General features: G+C 41.7%; 1 protein-coding gene across 4 annotated transcripts in view; it reads left to right on the top strand.

Moving 5' to 3' along the window:
* The window catches only part of LOC114641189 (CD276 antigen homolog), a 37,701-nt gene extending 16,721 nt beyond the window's left edge, over window positions 1-20,980 (top strand). For 2 of the 4 annotated variants that reach the window (XR_007934670.1, XR_007934671.1), the window contains 6 exons: window positions 903-974; window positions 1,668-1,724; window positions 5,498-5,845; window positions 12,257-12,325; window positions 17,486-18,006; window positions 19,575-20,978. Coding sequence is in view for 1 of the 4 variants with exons in the window: in XM_051926032.1 (XP_051781992.1) it covers window positions 962-974; window positions 1,668-1,724; window positions 5,498-5,845; window positions 12,257-12,325; window positions 17,486-17,535 (537 nt within the window). In the remaining 3 variants the exon portion in view is untranslated. The other 2 variants (XR_007934672.1, XM_051926032.1) reach the window with 2 other exon arrangements.
* The last annotated feature ends 2,809 nt before the right edge of the window (window positions 20,981-23,789 follow it).

Here is a 23,789-nt window from a genome sequence, read left to right as displayed (position 1 = left end):
ATGTAATCTCTCCTTCATGTCCTGTAAGGACAGCTCAGCCCCTCTCTTCACCCAGGTGTCCAAGACATAAGCTCATAATATAGATCTGATGACACCACTACAAAATCTATCATTGCAGCCTATGGATGTTTTAGTATCAAGTGCACTTATGGACACCCTTATGCTCAAACATGGTGTGGAAAAACTGACTAGCACTTGGGTTCAGATGAGGAAGTTCCACATTTCCAGATTTAACTGTCTTTGCTGTCACAAGAGGGAGCACCTTCCAGCACTCCCACTCAAGGTTTCAAAGATGGCTGAATATTCTGAGTCAATTTTTGACACATAAATACAAACAATAGTCAGATCCTTTTCACAAAATCACAGTGGGGCAATCCTCTCATCCACCAGGGTAAATTCCAACATACACATGAAGAGCCGGGGGGACTACAAGTAAGCCCACACCTGCCCAACATCTCTTACTTTGGGGAACTCCAGATTGAAATTAGGTCCATCGCCTCCCCAGGAGTTTGGTTGTAGAACCTGTGCTGTGCATTGAGGTGAGTCTGACTACATCTTAATGGCATTTTTACACCAGAACCTGAGGTGGTCTTCTGGTTGCAATTTTTCCAAAATAGAAGGTACTGTAGTTAAAAACAAACTGAAGGACTCTGCAACCATAAAATCTTCTTCTGATGTACCCTTAAAATCCTTCCCTAAAGAGTACAATTGGACCCAGGATAGGTTAAGTGACTTACTTAAGGTCACAAACTGGGTTAAAGATGGTAGCCATGTGGCTTCCAGTCCAGTGTCTTAAGCAGTGCCACCTGGAGGGCTATGGTCACTTAATAGGACAGAAAGCTCCAGTTTCATCAGATGTCTTAATTCTTTTTGTAACGTGTAACATCTGATTGTTTTTGTAGGTTCGGCTGGAGCTCTAGCACCTCGGTAATGTGTGACAAAGTGGAGCCACACCTTAGCCATGCTGAGCAGAGGTGAGAACTGTCATTTATTTGTATTATCTGTCATGAAATTAAATGATAAAACTATTATTATTATTAATAATAATAATAATTAATAATACTTTGCATTTATATAGCACTTTTCTCACTACTCAAAGCGCTCAGCAATTGCAGGTTAAGGGCTCAACAGAGCAGAGTCCCTTTTGGCATTTACTGGTTTCGAACCGGCAACCTTCTGATTGCCAGTGCAGATCCCTAGCCTCAGAGAAGTGACCTTAACTGAGTAACCATGTGCATCCCAGAACTTGAGGACATGCCCTACTGTGACAGGCTCAGAGAAGTAACCCTTCTTAGTCTTGAACAGAGGGGACTTTGTGAAGACCTAATGCAGGACTTCAAAATTCTCAAAAGCACTGATAAAGAAGATCCAGCGGAATTCTTTCAACTTAATGGTGACTCACATACTTGAAGTGCATTTAGGACTGATGTCAGTAAGCACTTCTTTAGTCAAAGAGTTGTGGGAATCTGGAAAAAAACTATCAAGCCATAAAGTTGAAGAAGAAACCTTGATAACCTTTAAAAGATATCGGGACAGCTTAACTATGTAGCTAAACAAAAATGGTCTCCTCTCATTTCAAACTTCTTATGTTCTTATGTACTGTGAGGATTGTGGTTGATAGTCTGACCCTGTAGGGGGTGCTAATGTTAATTTTTCATCTCTTACAGTGCTAATGTCAGCCATTTTATGGGTGCCATTCCATGTTTTTGCACAAAATGCTGAAGGTAAGTATTGAAGCATCATATTCCTGGAAAGACAGAGAAACCAAAATACAACTTAAGTGACCATAAGTGACATGACAGTAATAAAATCATTGGCTGATTAATAGGAAGGTTCATACAGTAAGAACTGGAATGTCATGATTTAGCTCATCCTGCTCCCTTACGTATCGAGAGACAGAAGCTCTCAGTTGTGTGAATTCATGTTGTGGCTTCCCTGAAAAATTCTTTCCTTGAAAAATTTGTAATTGTAATTAAATGTGTTTATATATTTTACTGTCTATTTATTTATTATGGTGAGTGCGACATGGAGGTCACATTGGCGTATTCCATGCTCATATAAGATGGTGGTGAACATCTGCTATTATTATAGCGTTGAACTGTAGATTAACAAAAAGTTCTCATTTTATTTTATTAGATATGTTACGGTAAACAAAGCCTTGTGTTTGAATGTCTCTTTTCAGTGAGTCATATGATTGATTCGCTAGCACAAACTACTTCATACAACGGAGCTCAACAGAAGCACCATAGCAATATACAGAATATCATCAGCGTCTAGGTGCCAAAAAGTGAATATGTATGTGCCACCCATCATTCCCGTAATGTAAATTTCACTTAAAATTGTTTTAAGATCAAACTGACCTATTACCGATGAATGAGAACTCGTCATTGATTATTCTCTTGTTCATCATAAAACTTAAAATATACAGTAATCCCTCCTCCATCGCGGGGGTTGCATTCCAGAACCCCCCGCGAAAGGTGAAAATCCGCGAAGTAGAAACCATATGTTCATATGGCTCTTTTTATATATTTTAAGCACTTATAAACTCTCCCACACTCTTATAAACATTTCCCGCACAATTATACAGCATAAATCCTTTGTATTCTCTTAGATATTAGGTAAGATTCGTTGAAATTATGTATGTAAACACAGTTTATATACAGTAAAACCTAAATATTATTTTAAAGATATCGAACGTCTCTGATATCACATATGTTACAGCCATTATGACAGACAGGCCACCAGCAATAAATACGTACAATGCAAGAAAAATTGTATACAGTAAAATGTGTGTACAGTGACACTAAACTATGTACATGTAATAAGTACTGTACGTAGATAATTAATTATGGTTACTCACCAACAATGACACGATGACTTGTTTGATAACGATGAGTTTAATTTTATTGCACAACAAAGGAGAGCGTTACAGCTCTTCTAAAGGAGCCTCTTCAGACGACAGTGTAGCACCGCCGTTGTTCTTCTTCCATCACTCTTCAATCCAAATCCCTAAAGCAGATTCCATCCAGACTACTGCCTTATCATGTCCACTTACAACTCGTTTTGCACCCTGGTTAAAGGAAACTGAGGCCGTAGGTCTTATATGCTTTTCCTCCTTTTTAAATAAAAAGAATCGTGGACTCATTGATGCTGTAATGGTGTCCTGCAGCGGTGTAGCTGTTCCCTTCCTTCACCATATCCAAAACTTTTACCTTTTCTGCAATCATTTCCATCTTCTGTTGGCACTTGAACACGGCCCCTGAAGCAGTAACAGGAGCACGTTAATGCTGAATGCGAGAGATGAGACTTCCTGGTAAATGCAGCACTCCGTCGCTGAGCCAATCAGCACACAGGAACTTTAACTGTGTGCTCTGATTGGGTAGCTTCTCAGTCATCTGCCAATAGCGTCCCTTGTATGAAATCAACTGGGCAGACCAACTGAGGAAGCATGTACCAGAAGTAAAAAGACCCATTGTCCGCAGAAACCCGCAAAGCAGCGAAAAATCTACGTTATATATTTAGATATGCTTACATATAAAATCCGCGATAGAGTGAAGCCGTGAAAGTCGAAGCGCGATATAGTGAGGGATTACTGTAGTTGCAAAACATCCATCCATCCATTTTCCAACCCGCTGAATCCGAACACAGGGTCACGGGGGTCTGCTGGAGCCAATCCCAGCCAACACAGGGCACAAGGCAGGAACCAATCCCGGGCAGGGTGCCAACCCACCGCAGGACACACACAAACACACCCACATACCAAGCACACACTAGGGCCAATTTAGAATTGCCAATCCACCTAACCTGCATGTCTTTGGACTGTGGGAGGATAGTTGCAAAACATTTATATTATAAAATGATAATTATTGATTTTGTTTAATTGGTTGGAATTGTTTTAAACAGAATATATTAACATAATCTGCAGTGGGTTGGCACCCTGCCCGGGATTGTTTCCTGCCTTGCGCCCTGTGTTGGCTAGGATTGGCTCCAGCAGACCCCCGTGACCCTGTGTTCGGATTTAGCTGGTTGAAAAATGAATGGATAGACGGATGGATATTAACATAATATTAAATAGATTTATGTCTCTTTCTATAAATTAGTCACCTAAAACTGAAAGCTATACAAATTTTAATGTAACATCTAACAATTATTTTGAACTTCAACACACGCCAATTTTTATGTCATTTACTAATTCTTTTGATTTTGAACTGAATCATTACACAAGAACGAGTTTCACAATTCACATTGATTACCCGAGAGTGATGTGCACAATTCACATTCACATACTATCTTGAACTGGATCATTACCCAAGAACAGTGCACATGATCGTTGTTCATTTAATTCACAAACTGAATCATTACCTGTAAATAGGGCACCCAGTTCTCATTAATTTGATTCCTGATCTGAATCATTACCTGAGAATGAGTCTCACATTTATTTTTCATTTGACTCATGAATGGAATCAATACCCAAGAATGAGGTGCATAGTCCTGGATCACTTATTATCTAGAAGCGAGTCATTACCCAAGAATAGGACACACGATTCTCATTCATTTAATTTACAAGCTGAATCGTTACCTGAGAATGAGGCACATGATTTTTGTTCACCAATTATCTGAAATTGAATCATTACCCGAGAACGAGTTACACAATTGTCATTCACATACTGTATTTTTCTCAAACTGAATCATTACTCAAGTACAAGTCTCACAATTCACATTCATTTGATTGTCAAAATTCTGAGAATGAGTCCCACAATTGTTATTTATTTCATTCACGAATAGAATCAAATAGAATAGAAATTTATTATATAATAATGAATAAATTATATGATTATGTATTTACTATTCATGCAAAGCATACCTTCCCAAAAAAGCTTTTCTCTCTTTTTTTTTTTAACTGCTGCCTGCCCTAGGTCCTATTGATGAATCAAACACATCAAATGAATCAATTCAGTAAACTGAATCATAATCACCAAAGCTAGTAAAGGACTTAATCTTTGCCTAATATTTTAGTTTTGGTGCGATGTTTTCTCTGACTTCCTGTGCATTTAATGAGAATGAATTTGCCTTTCCTTTTGGTGCCTACCATTCCCAGGTATCACCAACTATTCCAACTAAAGCTTCTCTGAGTTCTATTATGAAATGTTTCAAATAGTTTAAAGACTGCTTGATGTTTACTCCTTCAGACTAAGGTCCTTCTACCACTCATTTCTAATTAAGTGCTAGAGTGATTTAATGTGTTACTTAGATGTTAATTGCTGTCTGGTTTTATGAAATGGTCCTTTGTGGTATGATGCTGGCTATGACAGAGGTCCTATCAGGTGTGTGCCACCCTTTGTATTTCATTTATGTATTCAACAAGTTAATTTGAATCAAAAACCGTGGGTTTATTTGGCACATTTGTTAAATGTTGTGTTCTCCATACTTGTCAGACCTACTACGCCACTTGCCCTCTTCATAGCCCTTTCATAACCATGTCCTCTATTCTCCTCAGCCACACTTCACATCATAACTGCGTCTGCAGGTGAAGATGTTCTTCTGCCTTGCACATTTCCACCTCAGGACTGGAGAGACCCCAGAAACTTCCTGATCATTAAGTGGCAGCATGGCTCCTCAATTATTTATCACTATGAAGATGAGGAGCACAGGCCAGAATGGGGACTGGAAAGGTTCAGAGGGAGAATCCAGATGTTTCACAAAGAGATCTCCAAAGGAAATGCATCTGCTCTTTTGACAAATGTCCACCTGGAAGATTCTGGGAAGTATGTGTGTATGGTTATCTGGATATCCAGTTATAAGGAAACTCAGCTGCAGTTATCCGTGAGTGGAGAGGACATGCCAAGTGAGTATACAGGAGGAGGGAAGTCCTTACAGAATGACTGGTCCACTTTAGGTAATGGCTCTGTTGGCTGTTGTCAAAGATAAGTCTTCATAAACTGCATGAGTCCTCTTAAGATCTTCTTAAACTCTCTTAAATTAGATGGAATGCATCTCTGGACTACCATCTTCAGGTCCCTCCACACATGTTCTGTGTGGTTTAAGTCTGGGCTTTGGCTGTGCCACTGAGGGACACTTAGAGACTTGTCCTAAAGCCACTCCTGTGTGGCCTTGGCTGTATGCTTTAGGTTATTGAGCCATCTCCCCAGTCTGAGGTGGAGTGCTTTCTGTAGGTCCTCTCTGTATTTGGCTGCATTAATCCTTTCCTTTATTATGACCAGTTTCCCTGTCCCTGCACCTCCATGGCATGATACTACCACCACCTTACTTGACTATAGGGATCGTGCCAGACATAATGCTCAAAGAGTTACATTCTTGTCTAATTAGTCGAGCAAATCTTTTTTCTCATGCTCTTGCAATCCTTTCAGCTGTCATATAGGTTTTACTGAAGAGCGTCTTCTGTCTAGTCACTCTACCATCGACATCTGATTGATACAGCTGAGACAGTTGTTCTTGTGACAGGTTCTCCCATCTCAGCAGAGGACATCTAGAGTTCTGTTAGAGATACCATTGGGTTATTTATCATCTTCCTCACTAAACCCCTTGTTGCCTGGTTTTTAGTTTGGCTGGTCAGCCAACTAGGATGAGTCTTGGTGGGTCCAAGCTTCTTTCATTTCACAAATCCTGGGGCCGCTGTGCTCCTGAGAACACTCAAAGCTTTAGAAATGATTTGATCTCCTACCCTTAAACCAGAAATCTACAGAATGTTCCTTGGACTTCATGCCTTGGTTTTGTTTTTGACATGCCATGTAATTTGTGGACTTCTATACACAGGTACATGTGAGCCTTTCTAAATAGCATCTAGTCAATTCAATGCACCACAAGTGGACTCCAGTCAAATTGTGGACACATCTCAAGGAGAGTTAAAGCCAACAGGATGGACCTGAGCACATTTTGGAGTGTCACTGGGAATGGTCTAAATAGTTATGGGAATGAGAGATATCAGTTTTTGATCTACAGTGGGTACGGAAAGTATTCAGACCCCCTTCAATTTTTCACTCTTTGTCATATTGCAGCCATTTGCTAAAATCATTTAAACTAATTTTTTCCCTCATTAATGTACACACAGCACCCCATATTAACAAACAAAAAAAAGAATTTTTGAAATTGTTGCAGATTTATTAAAAAAGAAAAACTGAAATATCACATGGTCCTAAGTATTCAGACCCTTTCCTCAGTATTTAGTAGAAGCGCCCTTTTGAGCTAATACAGCCATCAGTCTTCTGGGGAAAGATGCAACAAGTTTTTCACACCTGGATTTGGGGATCCTCTGCCATTCCTCCTTGCAGATCCTCTCCAGTTCTGTCAGGTTGGATGGTAAACGTTGGTGGACAGCCATTTTTAGGTCTCTCCAGAGATGCTCAATTGGGTTTAAGTCAGGGCTCTGGCTGGGCCGTTCAAGAACAGTCACAGAGTTGTTGTGAAGCCACTCCTTCATTATTTTAGCTGTGTGCTTAGGGTCATTGTCTTGTTGGAAGGTAAACCTTCGGCCCAGTCTGAGGTCCTTAGCACTCTGGAGAAGGTTTTTGTCCAGGATATCCCTGTACTTGGCCGCATTCATCTTTCCCTCGATTGCAACCAGTCGTCCTGTCCCTGCAGCTGAAAAACACCCCCACAGCATGATGCTGCCACCGCCATGCTTCACTGTGGGGACTGTATTGGACAAGTGATGAGCAGTGCCTGGTTGTCTCCACACATACCGCTTAGAATTAAGGCCAACTCCCACATGGAGTTTGCTAAAAGACAACTGAAGGACTCTGAGATCGTGAGAAATAAGATTCTCTGGTCTGATGAGAACAAGATAGAACTTCTTGGCCTTAGTTCTAAGCGGTATGTGTGGAGACAACCAGGCACTGCTCATCACTTGTCCAATACAATCCCCACAGTGAAGCATGGCTGTGGCAGCATCATGCTGTGGGGGTGTTTTTCAGCTGCAGGGACAGGACGACTGGTTGCAATCGAGGGAAAGATGAATGCGGCCAAGTACAGGGATATCCTGGACAAAAACCTTCTCCAGAGTGCTAAGGACCTCAGACTGGGCCGAAGGTTTACCTTCCAACAAGACAATGACCCTAAGCACACAGCTAAAATAACAAAGGAGTGGCTTCACAACAACTCTGTGACTGTTCTTGAATGGCCCAGCCAGAGCCCTGACTTAAACCCAATTGAGCATCTTTGGAGAGACCTAAAAATGGCTGTCCACCAACGTTTACCATCCAACCTGACAGAACTGGAGAGGATCTGCAAGGAGGAATGGCAGAGGATCCCCAAATCCAGGTGTGAAAAACTTGTTGCATCTTTCCCAAGAAGACTCATGGCTGTATTAGCTCAAAAGGGTGCTTCTACTAAATACTGAGCCAAGGGTCTGAATACTTAGGACCATGTGATATTTCAGTTTTTCTTTTTTAATAAATCTGCAACAATTTCAAAAATTCTTTTTTTTGTCTGTCAATATGGGGTGCTGTGTGTACATTAATGAGGGAAAAAATTAATTTAAATGATTTTAGCAAATGGCTGCAATATGACAAAGAGTGAAAAATTGAAGGGGGTCTGAATACTTTCCGTACCCACTGTATATATATATGTAGTCCAGATCTAATTATGCAGATCCAGATCATCTGGATGACTTTGATTTATGCAGGGACGATTCCAGTTCAGCGCGAAGACGATTCTTCGTGTCGTCAGTTCGCACACTTCTCAATGGTCTGGTATTTTTCAGGTGATTTTCTATGTAATAAACTTAATAAGTTATAGAGTAATGAAAATTGCATAATTAGATCTGGACCACCCTATATATACAGTGCACCCGGAAAGTATTCCCAGCGCATCACTTTTTCCACATTTTGTTATGTTACAGCCTTATTCCAAAATGGATTAAATTCATTATTTCCCTCAGAATTCTACACACAACACCCCATAATGACAATGTGAAAAAAGTTTACTTGAGATTTTTGCAAATTTATTAAAAACAAAAAAATTGAGAAAGAACACGTACATAAGTATTCACAGCCTTTGCCATGAAGCTCCAAATTGAGCTCAGGTGCACCCTGTTTCCCCTGATCATCCTTGAGATGTTTCTGCAGCTTCATTGGAGTCCACCTGTGCTAAATTCGTTGACTGGACATGAATTGGAAAGGCACACACCTGTCTATAGAAGGTCCCACAGTTGACAGTTCATGTCAGAGCACAAACCAAGCATGAAGTCAAACGAATTGTCTGTAGACCTCCGAGACAGGATTGTCTCGAGGCACAAATCTGGGGAAGGTTACAGAAAAATTTCTGGTGCTTTGAAGGTCCCAATGAGCACAGTGGCCTCCATCATCCGTAAGTGGAAGAAGTTCGAAACCACCAGGACTCTTCCTAGAGCTGGCCGGCCATCTAAACTGAGCGATCGGGGGAGAAGGGCCTTAGTCAGGGAGGTGACCAAGAACCCGATGGTCACTCTTACAGAGCTCCAGAGGTCCTCTGTGGAGAGAGGAGAACCTTCCAGAAGGACAACCATCTCTGCAGCAATCCACCAATCAGGCCTATATGGTAGAGTGGCCAGACGGAAGCCACTCCTTAGTAGAAGGCACATGGCAGCCTGCCTGGAGTTTGCCAAAAGGCACCTGAAGGACTCTCAGACCATGAGAAAGAAAATTCTCTGGTCTGATGAGACAAAGATTGAACTCTTTGGTGTGAATGCCAGGCTTGAATCCGATTGAACATCTCTTGAGAGATCTTAAAATGGCAGTGCACCAACGCTTCCCATCCAACCTGATGGAGCTTGAGAGGTGCTGCAAAGAGAAATGGGCGAAACTGGCCAAGGATAGGTGTGCCAAGCTCGTGGCATCATATTCAAAAAGACTTGAGGCTGTAATTGCTGCCAAAGGTGCATCGACAAAGTATTGACCAAAGGCTGTGAATACTTATGTACATGTGCTTTCTCAATTTTTTTATTTTTAATAAATTTGCAAAAACCTCAAGTAAACTTTTTTCACGTTGTTATTATGGGGTGTTGTGTGTAGAATTCTGAGGAAAAAAATTAATTTAATTCATTTTGGAATAAGGATGTAACATAACAAAATGTGGAAAAAGTGATGCACTGTGAATACTTTCCGGATGCACTGTATATATATACAGTACATATAAATAAAATCCTAACCCTAAAATTGTAATGATTTTGTGCAACGATTTTATGTGACGTTTTTATGTCACATTTTAATGTCATGTTTTTTGTCACGCTTTAAATCGGGCTTATTTTTAAACCTATATATATATGTTTGGTATCATTCTTTTCAGAATTTATGAAACTTTAATGTGAAGTTGTTAGATTTTCAGATTCTTACTCTGTTTTTAAATTATAAACTAAAAAATATCAACAACTCACATCTTGTGAGACGAGACTTTGTGCCAAGAGATTTAACCACACCCGGGGCCGGAAATAAAAACAGAGTAGGACTGCTGCTGTATAGGCTTTGAAATGTTCAAAGAGCTGCACGAGTAGCTGATCAAGCAAAGAGGAGGTAAAAAAAAAACTATTTGTTTCCCATTGTATCGCAGTTTAAGAGGGGGTATTGGAAGGAGCGACTGCGTCTCCTTGGGGTGCGTTCAGCACCCCTCTTCACAACGCGAGCAAAAGAGACGCAAAGTGGCCAGAGGGATTGGCGAGTGAAGCGAGCAGAGGGCATACCCCCTAGTGTGTGTATATATATATATATATATATATATATATATATATATATATATATATTGTGACAGACGACCGCCTATGGACTCCGGTCGTCCCCCCCAGGCCGCTAGGAGGAGCCCTCCGGACAGCATATTTGCGCCCCGAGTTCCAGCAGGGCCTCATGGACTTTGTAGTGTTTTGACACAGCCCTGCTGGATACCTTGGGGGCCGCCAGGAGTCGCTGTAGGGGGGCTAGTAAGCTCTTGTGTGCCCTATAACCCGGGAGTGCATCCCAGTCACGTGACTGGAAGAAGCGATGTGCTCCCGGGATGAAGAAAAGGACTTTGCCCTGACCCGGAAGGAAAACGGACTTGTGGGTTTGGCTTGGAGCCACTTCCGGGTCAGGGTCTATAAAAGGACTCTGGGTAAGCCCAGACACTGAGCTGAGCTGGGAGGTAGGGTGGCGACGTGTCTGGGAGTGGAGGATTGTTTATAGAGAGAGAGAATTGTGGTTAATGAGTGTGGTGTGGAGAGTGCTTGGTGCACTACTGTATAATAAAAATAATTATTATTATACTTTCACCTGGTCCGAAGAGTGGTACCTGAGGGTTCGAGAGGTGGACAACACACTTATCTGCTACAATATATATATATATATATGTAATCCAACATCTGTCCGTCTGTCTTTCTGTCTTTTTGTCTGTCTGCTTTTCACGAGAGAACTACGTAAAGAAAATTATAGAAAAAAACCCGATCTAAATCTGTTAACATTCCAGTTGAATTTGTGAATTCTCTCATTGCGCTAAGTATCATAGTTTGCCTGTGGTACCGATGTATTTGCACAAATCTGAGAGAGAGGCTGCAGGCTGAGGAGAGCAGTGCGGGGTCCTCCTCACTCACACACTAGCCTCTATTTGAGTTGCTTTAACCTCACGCCACATGTTGGAGTGCACCTCACCTCCACTTAGCTAGTGATACCTGTTTGTTCAGCAGACATTATCACCTAGAGATTGTTAAGGAGTTACATTTGACATTTTTGAGGGAAGATCAGAGCTACATGTGTTTTAGAGGGTACCTGCTGATTTCCAGAGACATCATGGTCATGTGCTCTTCTTCCCACACAGGGGACGCTCTCCTGTCAGAGCTGAACACAATCAGGTACAGTGCCAACGTTTGACATTGGAGTGTACCTATCTTCCGCTGGTCCAGAATTACATTTTTTTTAATGATTTTTAAAGATAGGGTGAGAAGCTCAGTCATCCAGGAGGGGCTCAGAGTAGAGCTGCTGCTCCTCCGCATCGAGAGGAGTCAGATGAAGTGGCTCGGGCATCTGATCAGGATGCCTCCTGGATGCCTCCCTGGTGAGGTTTTCTGGGCATGTCCAACTGGGAGGAGGCCCCGGGGAAGACCCAGGACACGCTGGAGGGACTATGTCTCCCAGCTGGCCTGGGAACGCCTTGGGATTCTCCCAGAAGAGCTGATTTTCTACACTTTCTAGGCAAACGTGTTTGTTCTGATCTGGTTACATATTTACAGTAATTGTTTTCTTATCTTGTGTGACATAATGCTTGGTCTTATTTAATTCCCTTTTTATTTCCCTCCCAGGTGCTCAAGTGATCATCGTTGGATTGTCCACCTTGCTTGTGATGATTTTACTGCTTTCATTGTTAAAATGTGAGTGTCATTGTGATACCAGAAGTATTCAATCAACAGCAGCTCAGCATGAGTTATTAGCTCATGGAGGGTCTCTGTGTCCAATGCTCAGCTAGTCACCCTTCTTGAGTTCCCACTGGGAGACTCGTTGGCACCCTCTGGTGGCTGAATTTGTTATAGTGATGTGACAGAGACAAGCTCCCTTTCTAGGTGTTTTGTGATTATAACCCAGTCTACTTTTGAAATCTAGGCCTGTATTAATGTACAACTTACTTGCCTTCAGATAATTCCACAGCCATGTTGTCCAATTGCAGGGCCTACTGGATGATTATTTATTGAACTAAAGGGTCTGTCCATAGTGGAAGCTTCAATGTCCGCTTGCTTCAAATGAACAGTTATTAAGTAGAAGAACATAAAGACTTGTTGTAATGAATATCAGCTGGTTGCACTGACTTCTATTGTTATGAAGTGCTTCAAAAGACTGCCCATGACTTTCATCCAGAGCATCATACCACTCACTCTAGACTTCCTTCAGTTTGCCTACAGAACAAAAAGCTCCACAGAGGATGCTCTGTCACTATTGCCATGGATTTAGTTCTCTCACACCTTGAGAACAAGGATAGTTATATCAGAATGCTATTTATTGATTATACTTCTGCATTCAATACATTGATACCATCAAAGCTGACAGAAATGCTCCTCACCCTTGGTCTGCCATTCATCATCTGTATTTAGGTCCTGAGCTTTCTAACAGGCAGACCTTTTTAGTCCAGCATATATGGGTTTTAAATACAGGGACCCCTCAAGGCTGTATGCTAAGCCTCCAGCTTATACCCTCTTTACAGGTGGCTGTGACGCCTCCCAGAATAACCCCAAGTGTGCATTACTGTGAGAAATGAGGAGGTGATAAATCTGGTAAGGTGATGCCAGGACAATAATCTCTCCTTAAATGGTAGTAAAAACGAAGGAGATGATAGTTGACCAATGGAAAAGGAGGGAGCAGCACACATTAATGTACATCAGTGAGGTAGAGGAGCAGAGAGTGAAGACCTTTACATGTCTTGGTGTTTATTTTAATGAGGAGCTTAGCTGGTCCCATAACATTTTTCAAGTGGTAAAGGCATGTTAAATGCATTTGTACTTCCCGAGAAGGCTAAAGGAACTTGACGTGCCAGCCAGTATCTTTGGTAACTTTTATAGGGGTACTGTTGAGAACATTTTTACCAATACCATCACCATCTGATTTGGTAACTGCTGGAACGCAGGGCTGTACAGTGGGTGATCAGGACCAGAAGTCATTTCAGGAACAGCTCTTCCAGCTCAGAAGGACATGTACCATGCTAGAGTCTTTAGGGGAGCCCACCCTCAACACATTCTATTCACACTCCTACCATCAGTCAGATGCTATAGGAGTGTGAAATCAAGGAATGCTAGACAAGAGAACAGTTTTTATCTGCAGAAAATTAGAATTGTAAATGACTGCAATCCATTACCTGATCACCTCACAACGTCTGACTTTGCTGTGACATGCTGTAGGTCCAGCCAGTAATGTACCTGATCCACTCACCTTTTGAGTTATCATATCTGAATTACATGTTTTCATTTTTGGATTACATGTTTCTGTCATTATATGTTTCACGGATCTTGACTTTGCTGATGATACTGTGATCTTCACAGAGTCAATGAAGGCTTTGATCGGGACGCTCGAGAGACTAAGCGAGGAGTCTTAGTGCCTGGGCTTGCGAGTGTCCTGGATAAAAACCAAATATCCAGGCCTTTAATGACCTCTTGGGCGCGGCCATCATCAGTGTGTCTGTCTGTGGAAGGAGTGTCTACCTCGTCGAGAGGTTTACTTACATTGGTAGTGACATTCATGCCTCTGGTGACTCTTCCTATGAAGTCAATAGATGGATTTGGAGAGCATGGGGGGTCATGAGGTCACTGGAAAGGGGTGTGTGGTGCTTTTGATATTTGTACAAAAGAATGAAGGTCCAAGTCTTTAGAGTCCTGGTGCTTCCAGTTTTGCTATGTGGTTGTAAGACATGGACTCTATCCAGTGACCTGAGACGAAGACTGGACTCCTTTGGTACTGTGTCTCTCCGGAGAATCCTTGGGTACCGTTGGTTTGACTTTGTGTCAAATGAGTGGTTGCTCTTGGAGTCCCAAATGAGGCACATGACCTGCATTGTGAAGGAGCGTCAGTTACAGTACTACGGCCATGTGGCGCGTTTCCCTGAGGGTGATCTGGCTCGTAAGACCCTCATTGTTGGGGACCCAAGTGGCTGGACCAGGCCAAGAGGTCGCCCATGTAACAGCTGGCTGCGGCAGATAGAGGGTCATTTCCGGAAGGTGGGACTGGACCGCATGTCTGCCTGGGGGGTTGCCAACCGGGATCCCGAGCTGTTTTGTCGTGTAGTTGGTGCGGCAACACACTGTACCAGTGCATGCTCCTCAGCTTGACTTGACTTGATGTTTCTGTCCCTTGGTATCTGTAAGGGATTAACTCCAGGAACCCCGCAGACACCAAGATCCACAGTAGCTCAAGTCCCTTATATAAAGGTCAAATACAATTAGTATTTTGTTAAATGCAAGCTGAAGTTAGAAAATGGGATTTATTAGAACACGGAACAAACCTTCACAAAGCTGATCATGCCATTTCTCAATGGAGTCTCCACCCTTCTCAATGCACTTGTGCAGCCTGCCTGGCAATGCCAGCAGAATAAAAGCTTTTGTCTCTTCCTCGCCACCACTTGTGCACCACTTTCTTCACATCGTCATCTGTCTTGATTCGATGACCACTCAGATGTTTATTTTTTTTTTTTAGTGGTTCACAAAGGTGGAAATCACAACTGTGCAAAATCTGGCGAATAAGAAGGATGTGGCAATACCTCAAACTTCAGTTTCTCCAGACAAGCCTTGGTGTTCTTAGCACTGTGTGTCATTGTCTTGCAGCAAAAGGACTCTTTGAGACAGCAGTCCCTGCCTCTTGGATCAAATAGCAGGCTTCATAGTGGTCTCCAGCAAGTCACAGGAACTTGCATTAGTAACTGTAGTGTTCGACTATAACTCGGGTGCACGAGTGGTTGTGAGGACGAGACAAAACCTTTGATTCTGCTGGAATCCTGGCACTGCCAGGCAAGGGGTACAAATGCATCGAGAAGGGTGCAGACTCCATTGAGAAATGAATGATCTGATTGGTTTTGTGAAGGTTAATTCCATTTTCTGATAAATCCCATTTTCTAACTTTAGCTTGACCCCCCCCTTGTAATAATGGCGTACCTTAGTATTTTCACATTACCTGCGTACATCCTCCCTTATACTTGAAGTCATTTCAAGATTACTTATAGTAGCACTAGCACTGCTAACACTTCCATGAATTTCAGCTTCTTTATGCTTTATTGTTCAAATGCTTGTTTGTTCTTACCGAGCTTATAACCTGCTTTGGAAAACGACATGCCACCTGTCAAAAGGTCTAAAATTTTTATTTTCTCATTGAGAGATACAGTACCATCTTATGTTCCCTCGTACCTTGCAGTGATGAAGTCCCTGTACTTTGTACACACCGCCATTCGCTACTACCGATTTGAATGATTTAGTGAGTTCTGCCGCAATCTCTCATGGCCTCTTGTGCAGGCATCAAAAAGACGATCAAACAAGACTATAGAGGAAGAAGAAATCGAAACAAGATTGATGGAGGTGAAACAGTGAAAGGAACATTGATGAGCCTTAAGGGCGAAAGCAGAGGGCTGGCACCTCCACCCGATCCCATCTCCCCCCTAAGCCAGTGTCCTGTAGGGTATGCCTACACATTACTTCATTTGCATTGATTCAGCGTAATGCTGAGAAAACTAAAGTTTTGCATTTTGGAACTTTCTGGATTTTTTTTTTTTCAAAATTTTGTAATCGGCGGTTGGTTGAATCTGCAGATGTGGAGTCCACAAATATAAAAGGCCAGCTGTACCTGTTTATTTATTTACATATTATTCATAGTATTTTCTCTGTTTATACTTACATTGTACCTCTGTATTTATTGTGGGAATTTAGCTTGATTTGATTTTATATAGTTTAGTAATCCCTGAGGGGATATTGTCTTTTTGCATGAGCTTTTTTCAGACAGAGCACAGGGTCAGCCATTTTATAGCATCCCCTGTTTTTCTTATTTACTGTTTATTGACTATTAGCATGTTAATCATATTGTCTTGTGTTAAATTTGTGTATATTGCTTGCTAATAGGGCATGCAGAGCACAATTTTCATTTTATGGTGTGACTGACTACTTACTGTGCACATGACAGTAAATAATAATAATAATAATAATAATAATAATAATAATAATAATAATAATAATAATAATAATAATGAGGATGATTTGTTTCAAACCAGTTTTGTTAAACTTCACTTGCATGTATGGAATGTTTTTTGATTTTAATATAATAAAATATAAATAATAATAATAATAATAATAATAATAATAATAATAATAATAATAATAATAATAATAATAATAATTTTACTTCCCATGGGCTCACCACCTATGGGAGGGGCCAAGGAGGTCGGGTGCAGTGTGAGTTGGGTGGTGGCCGAAGGCGGGGACCTTGGCGGTCCGATCCTCGGCTACAGAAGCTGGGTCTAGATGAGGTGGCTCAGGCATCTGATTAGGATGCCTCCTGGACGCCTCCCTGGTGAGGTGTTCCGGGCATGTCCAACCGGGAGGAGGCCCCGGGGAAGACCCAGGAGACGCTGGAGGAACTATGTCTCCCGGCTGGCCTGGGAACGCCTCGGGATTCTCCCGGAAGAGCTAGAAGAAGTGGCCAGGGAGAGGGAAGTCTGGGCATCTCTGCTCAAGCTGCTACCCCCGCGACCCGACCTCGGATAAGCGGAAGAGAATGAATGGATGGATGGATAATAATTTTATTTATATAGTGCTTTTAGCATGCTCAAGGTGCTTCTCAACCCTTCAAGTGAGAGATGTATTTCTAATTGTCATGCCGTTGGTGGACACCCATGGGTGCTCCAGCATTCCCAGGAGACCTCATAACTGATGGTGTGTTTAATAGAGAAGGGCTGGTGCTCCAGATGTGGGATGACAATTAAGATGACAGAACAGTTAATTGTTACTTTATTCTTGTCTCCTTTAATAAATTAATATTCTCTGTTTTCTCTCTTCTTTTAAATAATACAGCTAAGCGCCTGGAGAAGCGTTACAGGTCACTTGGCAAATTGAATTGCTGAAAGGGTCCAATAACTGAGAACCAGTCCGACACCATTCAGTCCTGCTCTACTGTGTTTCACCATGATGAGATCTGACCACTCTGTTCCAGAAGGTTTATTTCGTCAGGAGGATGACACCTGTCATTTGTCTGAGGAACATTACGAAAACATTTGGAAAACATGTGGTGTCATTCACAATGGCGGTTCCCAGCTGAAAGAGACCAATGTGAGGGAGCCATCTTCCAAAAAAAGACTGATATGAAACAGAAGAGAGGAATCCTTGGAGGACGGCTTGATTGCTTGGACCTTTCCACCATTTACACAGTCAGGTCTGATTAACATGGAACCAAGACATGAGATTAACATCAAGGTAACCCAAGGAAATGTCATTGTCCATCAGTGCCCATTGCAGTCTGTCCTCACTGTGTATAGTACATCTTGGTGTGGCACCTGCTCAGCCCAGAGCTGCAGAACCTTACATATGTTGGTGAGGTTGACTTTAAAACGGAAAACGTGTATGCTAAACACCTCTGCTCATCCTGCATGGCTGCTTTTTAGGACCCTTAGCCCTTGCCTCATTAGTGTTCTGCCAAGATATGAAAAATGGCAGGATGGCTCACAAAATTAAACATTTAGAAACAGGCAAGGGTCAAAACCAGGACAGCAATCCCATCTTTAATGACCACCAAAATGTAAATCAAAACTCAATGCTCGATAAACAAGAACTTCAGTTTGTTCGCCAAAAATCAATGGCAAGAATTGCACTTGACTTTCAGAAAGAATTAGAGGATATGTCATAGGTCATGTGACACAATGGCAAAGTGGAGTATTGCAAAACAAAAGCAATTCATTATTTAAAGAAAGTTTATTTAAAAAAAATTAACATAAAAATATGGAGGCCCAATATTTTAAAGTAGCAGGGGCTACCCAGCACTATCCAGGGTAGAACAAATTGCAGTTATGGTCACTAAACAAATCCAGGGGAAAATATTTTTTTGCTACAAACTCCTCCTAGGGAGCACTTCCCAAATACAGCCTAGGTGTGCTCACTAAATAAAGTTCCCCCAGGAACAAATGGGGAAACTGCTAAATTTGTCAGAGAGGGGTTTAGCAATGTGGATTTGCATACCGGACAAACACGCATCTGGCTTTATATGAAAGATCTACATATTGCTTAAAAAATCTTTATTGACTTTAGAGAAAATAAATAAATTCTAACACCTTGTAACAATTAGGTTAAGGGATGATTCTACCTTCAGGTCATAAGGCTACTCAGGAGACATCCACACTGACCACTACATGAGCATTTCTTCAATCTTTTGCCTGTTATAATTCATGTCTGGTGTTGTTGTATTTAATGTCTTTTGTACTACTGACCCTAGCCAATGAAAGATATGCAAATAAGAATCTCACCATACTTTCCACACATGAACATAAATTAGAACCTGAACAGGGTTACTGATTGTCACTATTCCTTTCAGTGTGGTCAAGATGGCTAGAACTTCCCACATTTTTATAGACACTGTCACACACGTGCAATTGGAAGGCAGTTAAAGGGCCTGAATAATAGTAATTCCAGACCAGGGGGTGGCGAAGTGCACTGACTTTCTCTCTCAATCCTCTGCAGACCATCCATGGGAAATCTCGTAAGGTTCCGACCCCACTCGGAAACTCAGCCCCCGGTACCTGGTTAATTTTTAGGTCCTGTCCCTATCTCTTCAGGGCTTCTTGCATCCTGTCGACTACGCCACTGTCACAATAAAAATTGAAAGACATCAAAAAGGTTTGGGACAGCCACCCGTATATTGTGCTCTGAGTAAATTAGCTCATGAGATGTTCACAGGTCTGAGTCCAAAACAGGAAGAGAGGAATAATTGGAGGATGGCTTGATTGCTTGGACCTTTGCAAAATTTAGACAGTCAGGTCTGATTAACATGGAACCAAGACATGAGATTAACATCAAGGTAACCCAGGGAAATGTCTGTCCTCACTGTGTATAGTACAGCTTGGTGTGGCACCTGCTCAGCCCAGAGCTGTAGAACCTAACATATGTTGGTGAGGTTGATTTTAAAAAGGAAAACATGCATGCTAATCTCGTAAAGTTTCGGCCCCGGTACTCTCCCACCTGGTTAATTTTCAGGTCCTGTCCCTATCTCTTCAGGGTTTCTTGCATCCTGCCGACTATGCCACTGTCACAATAAAAATCGAAAGACATCAACAAGGTTTGGGGCAGCCACCCGTATATTGTTCCCTGGCTGTAAATGGGTGAATTATCTCATGAGATGTTCACAGGTCTGAGTCCAAAACAGAACTGATCTTCAGGATGTAAAGATGGAGGCTTTAAAGGCCGCAACAGGAAGTGATGTCATCGATGGGGTCGAAACGGTGTGGGATTTCCCGTGGATGGTCTGCAGAGGATTGAGAGAGAAAGTCAACACCCTTCACCACCCCCCTGGTGGAACTGCTATTATTCAGGCCCTTTAGCTGACACCCAATCGCACGTGTGTGACACCATCCAGTTTTTGTATGTTAATTTCTGTACTCTTCTGTTTATTACTGTTTTTTTTCATGTCTTTCTTTGATAATGGCTAAGTTTAATAAAATTTCTTGGAATGTCAGGGCCATGTCATCAATGACACTGTATGTTTGACCTCTTCCGTCGTCATCTTGTAGATGTGACATGTGAGTCTATTGGCTCCAGATATGTGTTGCTGTACTAATAAATACTATTGTGTCACAGCCTTCTTCTACTACCTCCACAAAAAAGTGTGGTGTTCTCATTCTTGTTAAACACTCTCTCCAAATTGTAGATCTTCAAGCAGGTGGTGATGGAGCGGGCAGTTTTTGTTTCCTGCAGGCCGAGATTGGTGGTTTGCTGTTAATTGCTGTTAATTTCTGCATTCAGACACACTCCATTCTGTTCTTTCTTTTTTCCCTCTTTAACCCGTGTACTTCTTGAATACTCTGATTCTGAACTTATACTTGGTATTGATGCTAATGCCATATTGTTCATTGTTCATTCTCTCCTTTACATGCTTTCTTTATGTGAGCTAGTTTCAGGTCTGAGCTTATTGGACTAGATCCCTCGGAAAGTGAATACTCATACTATTCTTCAAAGCATAAATCACAGTCTTGTATTGAATATATCTTCATCCCATATTCTCTTACCTTCCTGGTTCTTGATTAATTTAATTCTTATCCTCTGCTATTAAGCCAGAGCACAAAATTTAATGCTAATTCTGTGGATAATGCTGGTGCCATCTAGAAAGCCAGTAAAGGCTTTAACCATAACCTTAAAATCTCATTTTCATCACACCATTCTCCTTTAATGCTTTATAAAATTGATGAGCTTGAATTTAAGCTTTAGAAAGAGGTTGTCCCTCACAGTCTTGCAGCCATCCCAACTGCACTTCAGGTGAGGTCACCCACCTCAAGCTAAGCATGTTCAGGCCTGGCCAGTACTTGGATGGGAGACCAGCAAGGAAAAGCTTGGGTTGCAAGGCCAGCAGGGGTCACTTACCTTGTGGTCTGAATGTGGATCCCAATGCTCCAGTGCAGTGACAGTGGGACACTTGGCTGTCAAAATGGTGCCATCCCTCAGATGAGATGTAAAACTGAGGTCCTGACTTACTGTGGGCATTAAAGATCCCTTGGCATCCTTTGTAAAGAATAGGGTGTATCCCAATGTCATGGCTAAATTGCCCACCACGGCCTAGTCATTCTGGCCCTTAAATTATCCCCTGTCTCTAACTGGCTCTGCCTTTCTCACCACTTCACCATCCAACAACTAATGTGTGGTGAATGTACTGGAGCAAAAATGGCTGCCGTCAAATTATTTAGGTGGATCCCTGATCATCTGTAGTGATGATCATTACATTTATGTAGTACTTTGACTAGCGAGAAAATCTCTATACACAGTCATATGAAAAAGTTTGGGAACCCCTCTTAATTCTTTGGATTTTTGTTTCTCATTGGCTGAACTTCCTTTTAATATATGACATGCCTCATGGACACAGTAGTATTTCAGCAGTGACATTAAGTTTATTGGATTAACAGAAAATATGCAATATACATCTGTTTCCTTAAGAGGCATTAGCTCTCCGGAAATGTGTTCTTTTGAAATTGCGGCAAGTTAAGTAACCGAAAAATATAGAAATATGACATAAAAGGCGATATCCCTCCCATAGTGATTACGGCGGTACAAAAATCACATGAGCGAAAAAGATATACTTTAGCTTACTTTACTGACGGTTTTACGCGGTTACAGACGGGAAGCTTATGACAGACTCTATCAAGCTGTGGGAGTCTTGATCTACGCAGTCTGCCATCTTTCGTCACCACGCTGAAAGGATTTTCCGGACGGATGACATAATCTTCCGTCCGATAGCTTCAAAGTGTATTGGCAGCAGGTCTATCCTTATATACTGGTTGCTCCACGTGCAGGGTCTCTTTCTGGTCTCCAATCAAGGACAGGAAAGTACTCAAACCCCACCTTACAAAATACAGGAATAGCACAATGCCTACATGCAGTTCTCATTCTCCCAACAAGGAAAGAAGATTTTGTGCTGACAGAGGACAAATGTATACTATTCTGTCTTTAGGCTGACTATTCAGTTCTCCAGTTGTCTTTAGCTATCTATTCCTGTGCTTGGCTCGGCAATTCTAAATGCTGAGCCCCTGCGAACCATACTTGGTCTGCCTGTATGAATGAATCCATAACAGTGTGCACAGAGACAGTGACATTAAACTTATTATTATAACAAACATGTTATAGCAGCATCATAACAAAATTAGACAGGTGCATAAATGTGGCCACCCCAACAGAGATATGACATCAATACTTAGTTGAGCCTCCTTTTGCTCCTTTTGGCCTCTAGACGCTGTCCTCCTATAGCCTTTGATGAGTGTCTGGATTCTGGATGGAGGTATTGTTCACCATTCTTCACACAAAATTTCTCCAGTTCAGTTCAATTTGATGGACAGCCTGCTTCAAATCATCCCATAGATTTTCCATGATATTCAAGTCAGAGGACTGCGACAGCCATTCCAGAACATTGTACTTCTCCCTCTGCATGAATGCCTTTGTAGATTTCCAACTGTGTTTTGGGTCATTGTCTTGTTGGAATATCCAACCCCTGCGTAACTTCAACTTTGTGACTGATGCTTGAACATTATCCTGAAGAATTTGTTGACATTGGTTTGGATTCATCCAACCTCGACTTTAACAAGGACCCCACTCCCTGAACTAGCAACACAGTCCCACAGCACGATGGAACCTCCACCAAATTTGACAGGAGGTAGCAGGTGTTTATCTTGGAATGTGGTATTCTTCTTCTGCCATGCAAAGTGCTTTTTGTTCTGATCAAATAAATCCATTTTTGTCTCATCAGTCCAAAGCACTTTGTTCCCAAATGAATCTGGCTTGTGTAAATGAGCATTGGCATACAACAAGCGACTCTGTTTGTGGCGTGAGTGCAGAAAGGGCTTCTTTCTCATCACTCTGCCATACAGATGTTCTTTGTGCAAATTGTAGGGATACACCATCTGCAGCAAGATGTTCTTGCAGGTCTTTGGAGGTGATTTGTGGGTTGTCTGTCACCATTCTCACAATCCTGTGCATATGCTGCTCCTGTATTTGTCTTGGCCTGCCAGTCCTGTTGGGTTTAACAGCAACTGTGCCTGTGGCCTTCCATTTCCATTTCCATTCCTTACAGTAGAAACTGACAGTTTAAACCTCTGAGATGGCTTTTTGTAGCCTTCCCCTAAACTATGAGACTGAACAATCTTTGTTTTCAGATCTTTGGAGAGTTGCTTTGAGGATCCCATGCTGTCACTCTTCAGAGGAGAGTCAAAGGGAAGGAAGCACAACTTGTAATTGACCACCTTAAATACCTTTATATCTCATGATTGGACACACCTGTCTATGAAGTTCAAGGCTTAACGAGCTCATCCAACCAACCAATCAGCATTGAGCAGTGACAGGCATTCAAATCAGCACAATGACAAGGGGACCCACATTTGTGCACAGCCAGTTTTTCACATTTGATTTTATTTCGTACAACTAAATACTGTGTCACTAAAAATATTTGTTCGGAAAACACCGCAGTACTCGGATGTTCCTAGGAAATGAAAGACAGACCACCGTTATCTTTACTGTTGAAAGGAGAGTCAATTATTATGCAGGCTCAGAGTAGTTCCCAAACTTTTTCATATGACTGTAAATGTAATGAATTATTATTATTATTATTATTATTATTATTATTATTATTATTATT

Source organism: Erpetoichthys calabaricus, chromosome 4 (genome assembly GCF_900747795.2).
Source record: "Erpetoichthys calabaricus chromosome 4, fErpCal1.3, whole genome shotgun sequence".
Taxonomy (NCBI): Eukaryota; Metazoa; Chordata; class Cladistia; order Polypteriformes; family Polypteridae; genus Erpetoichthys; species Erpetoichthys calabaricus.
The sequence above is the reverse complement of the archived record's forward strand: the minus strand, read 5'-3'. Positions and strand labels throughout refer to the sequence as shown.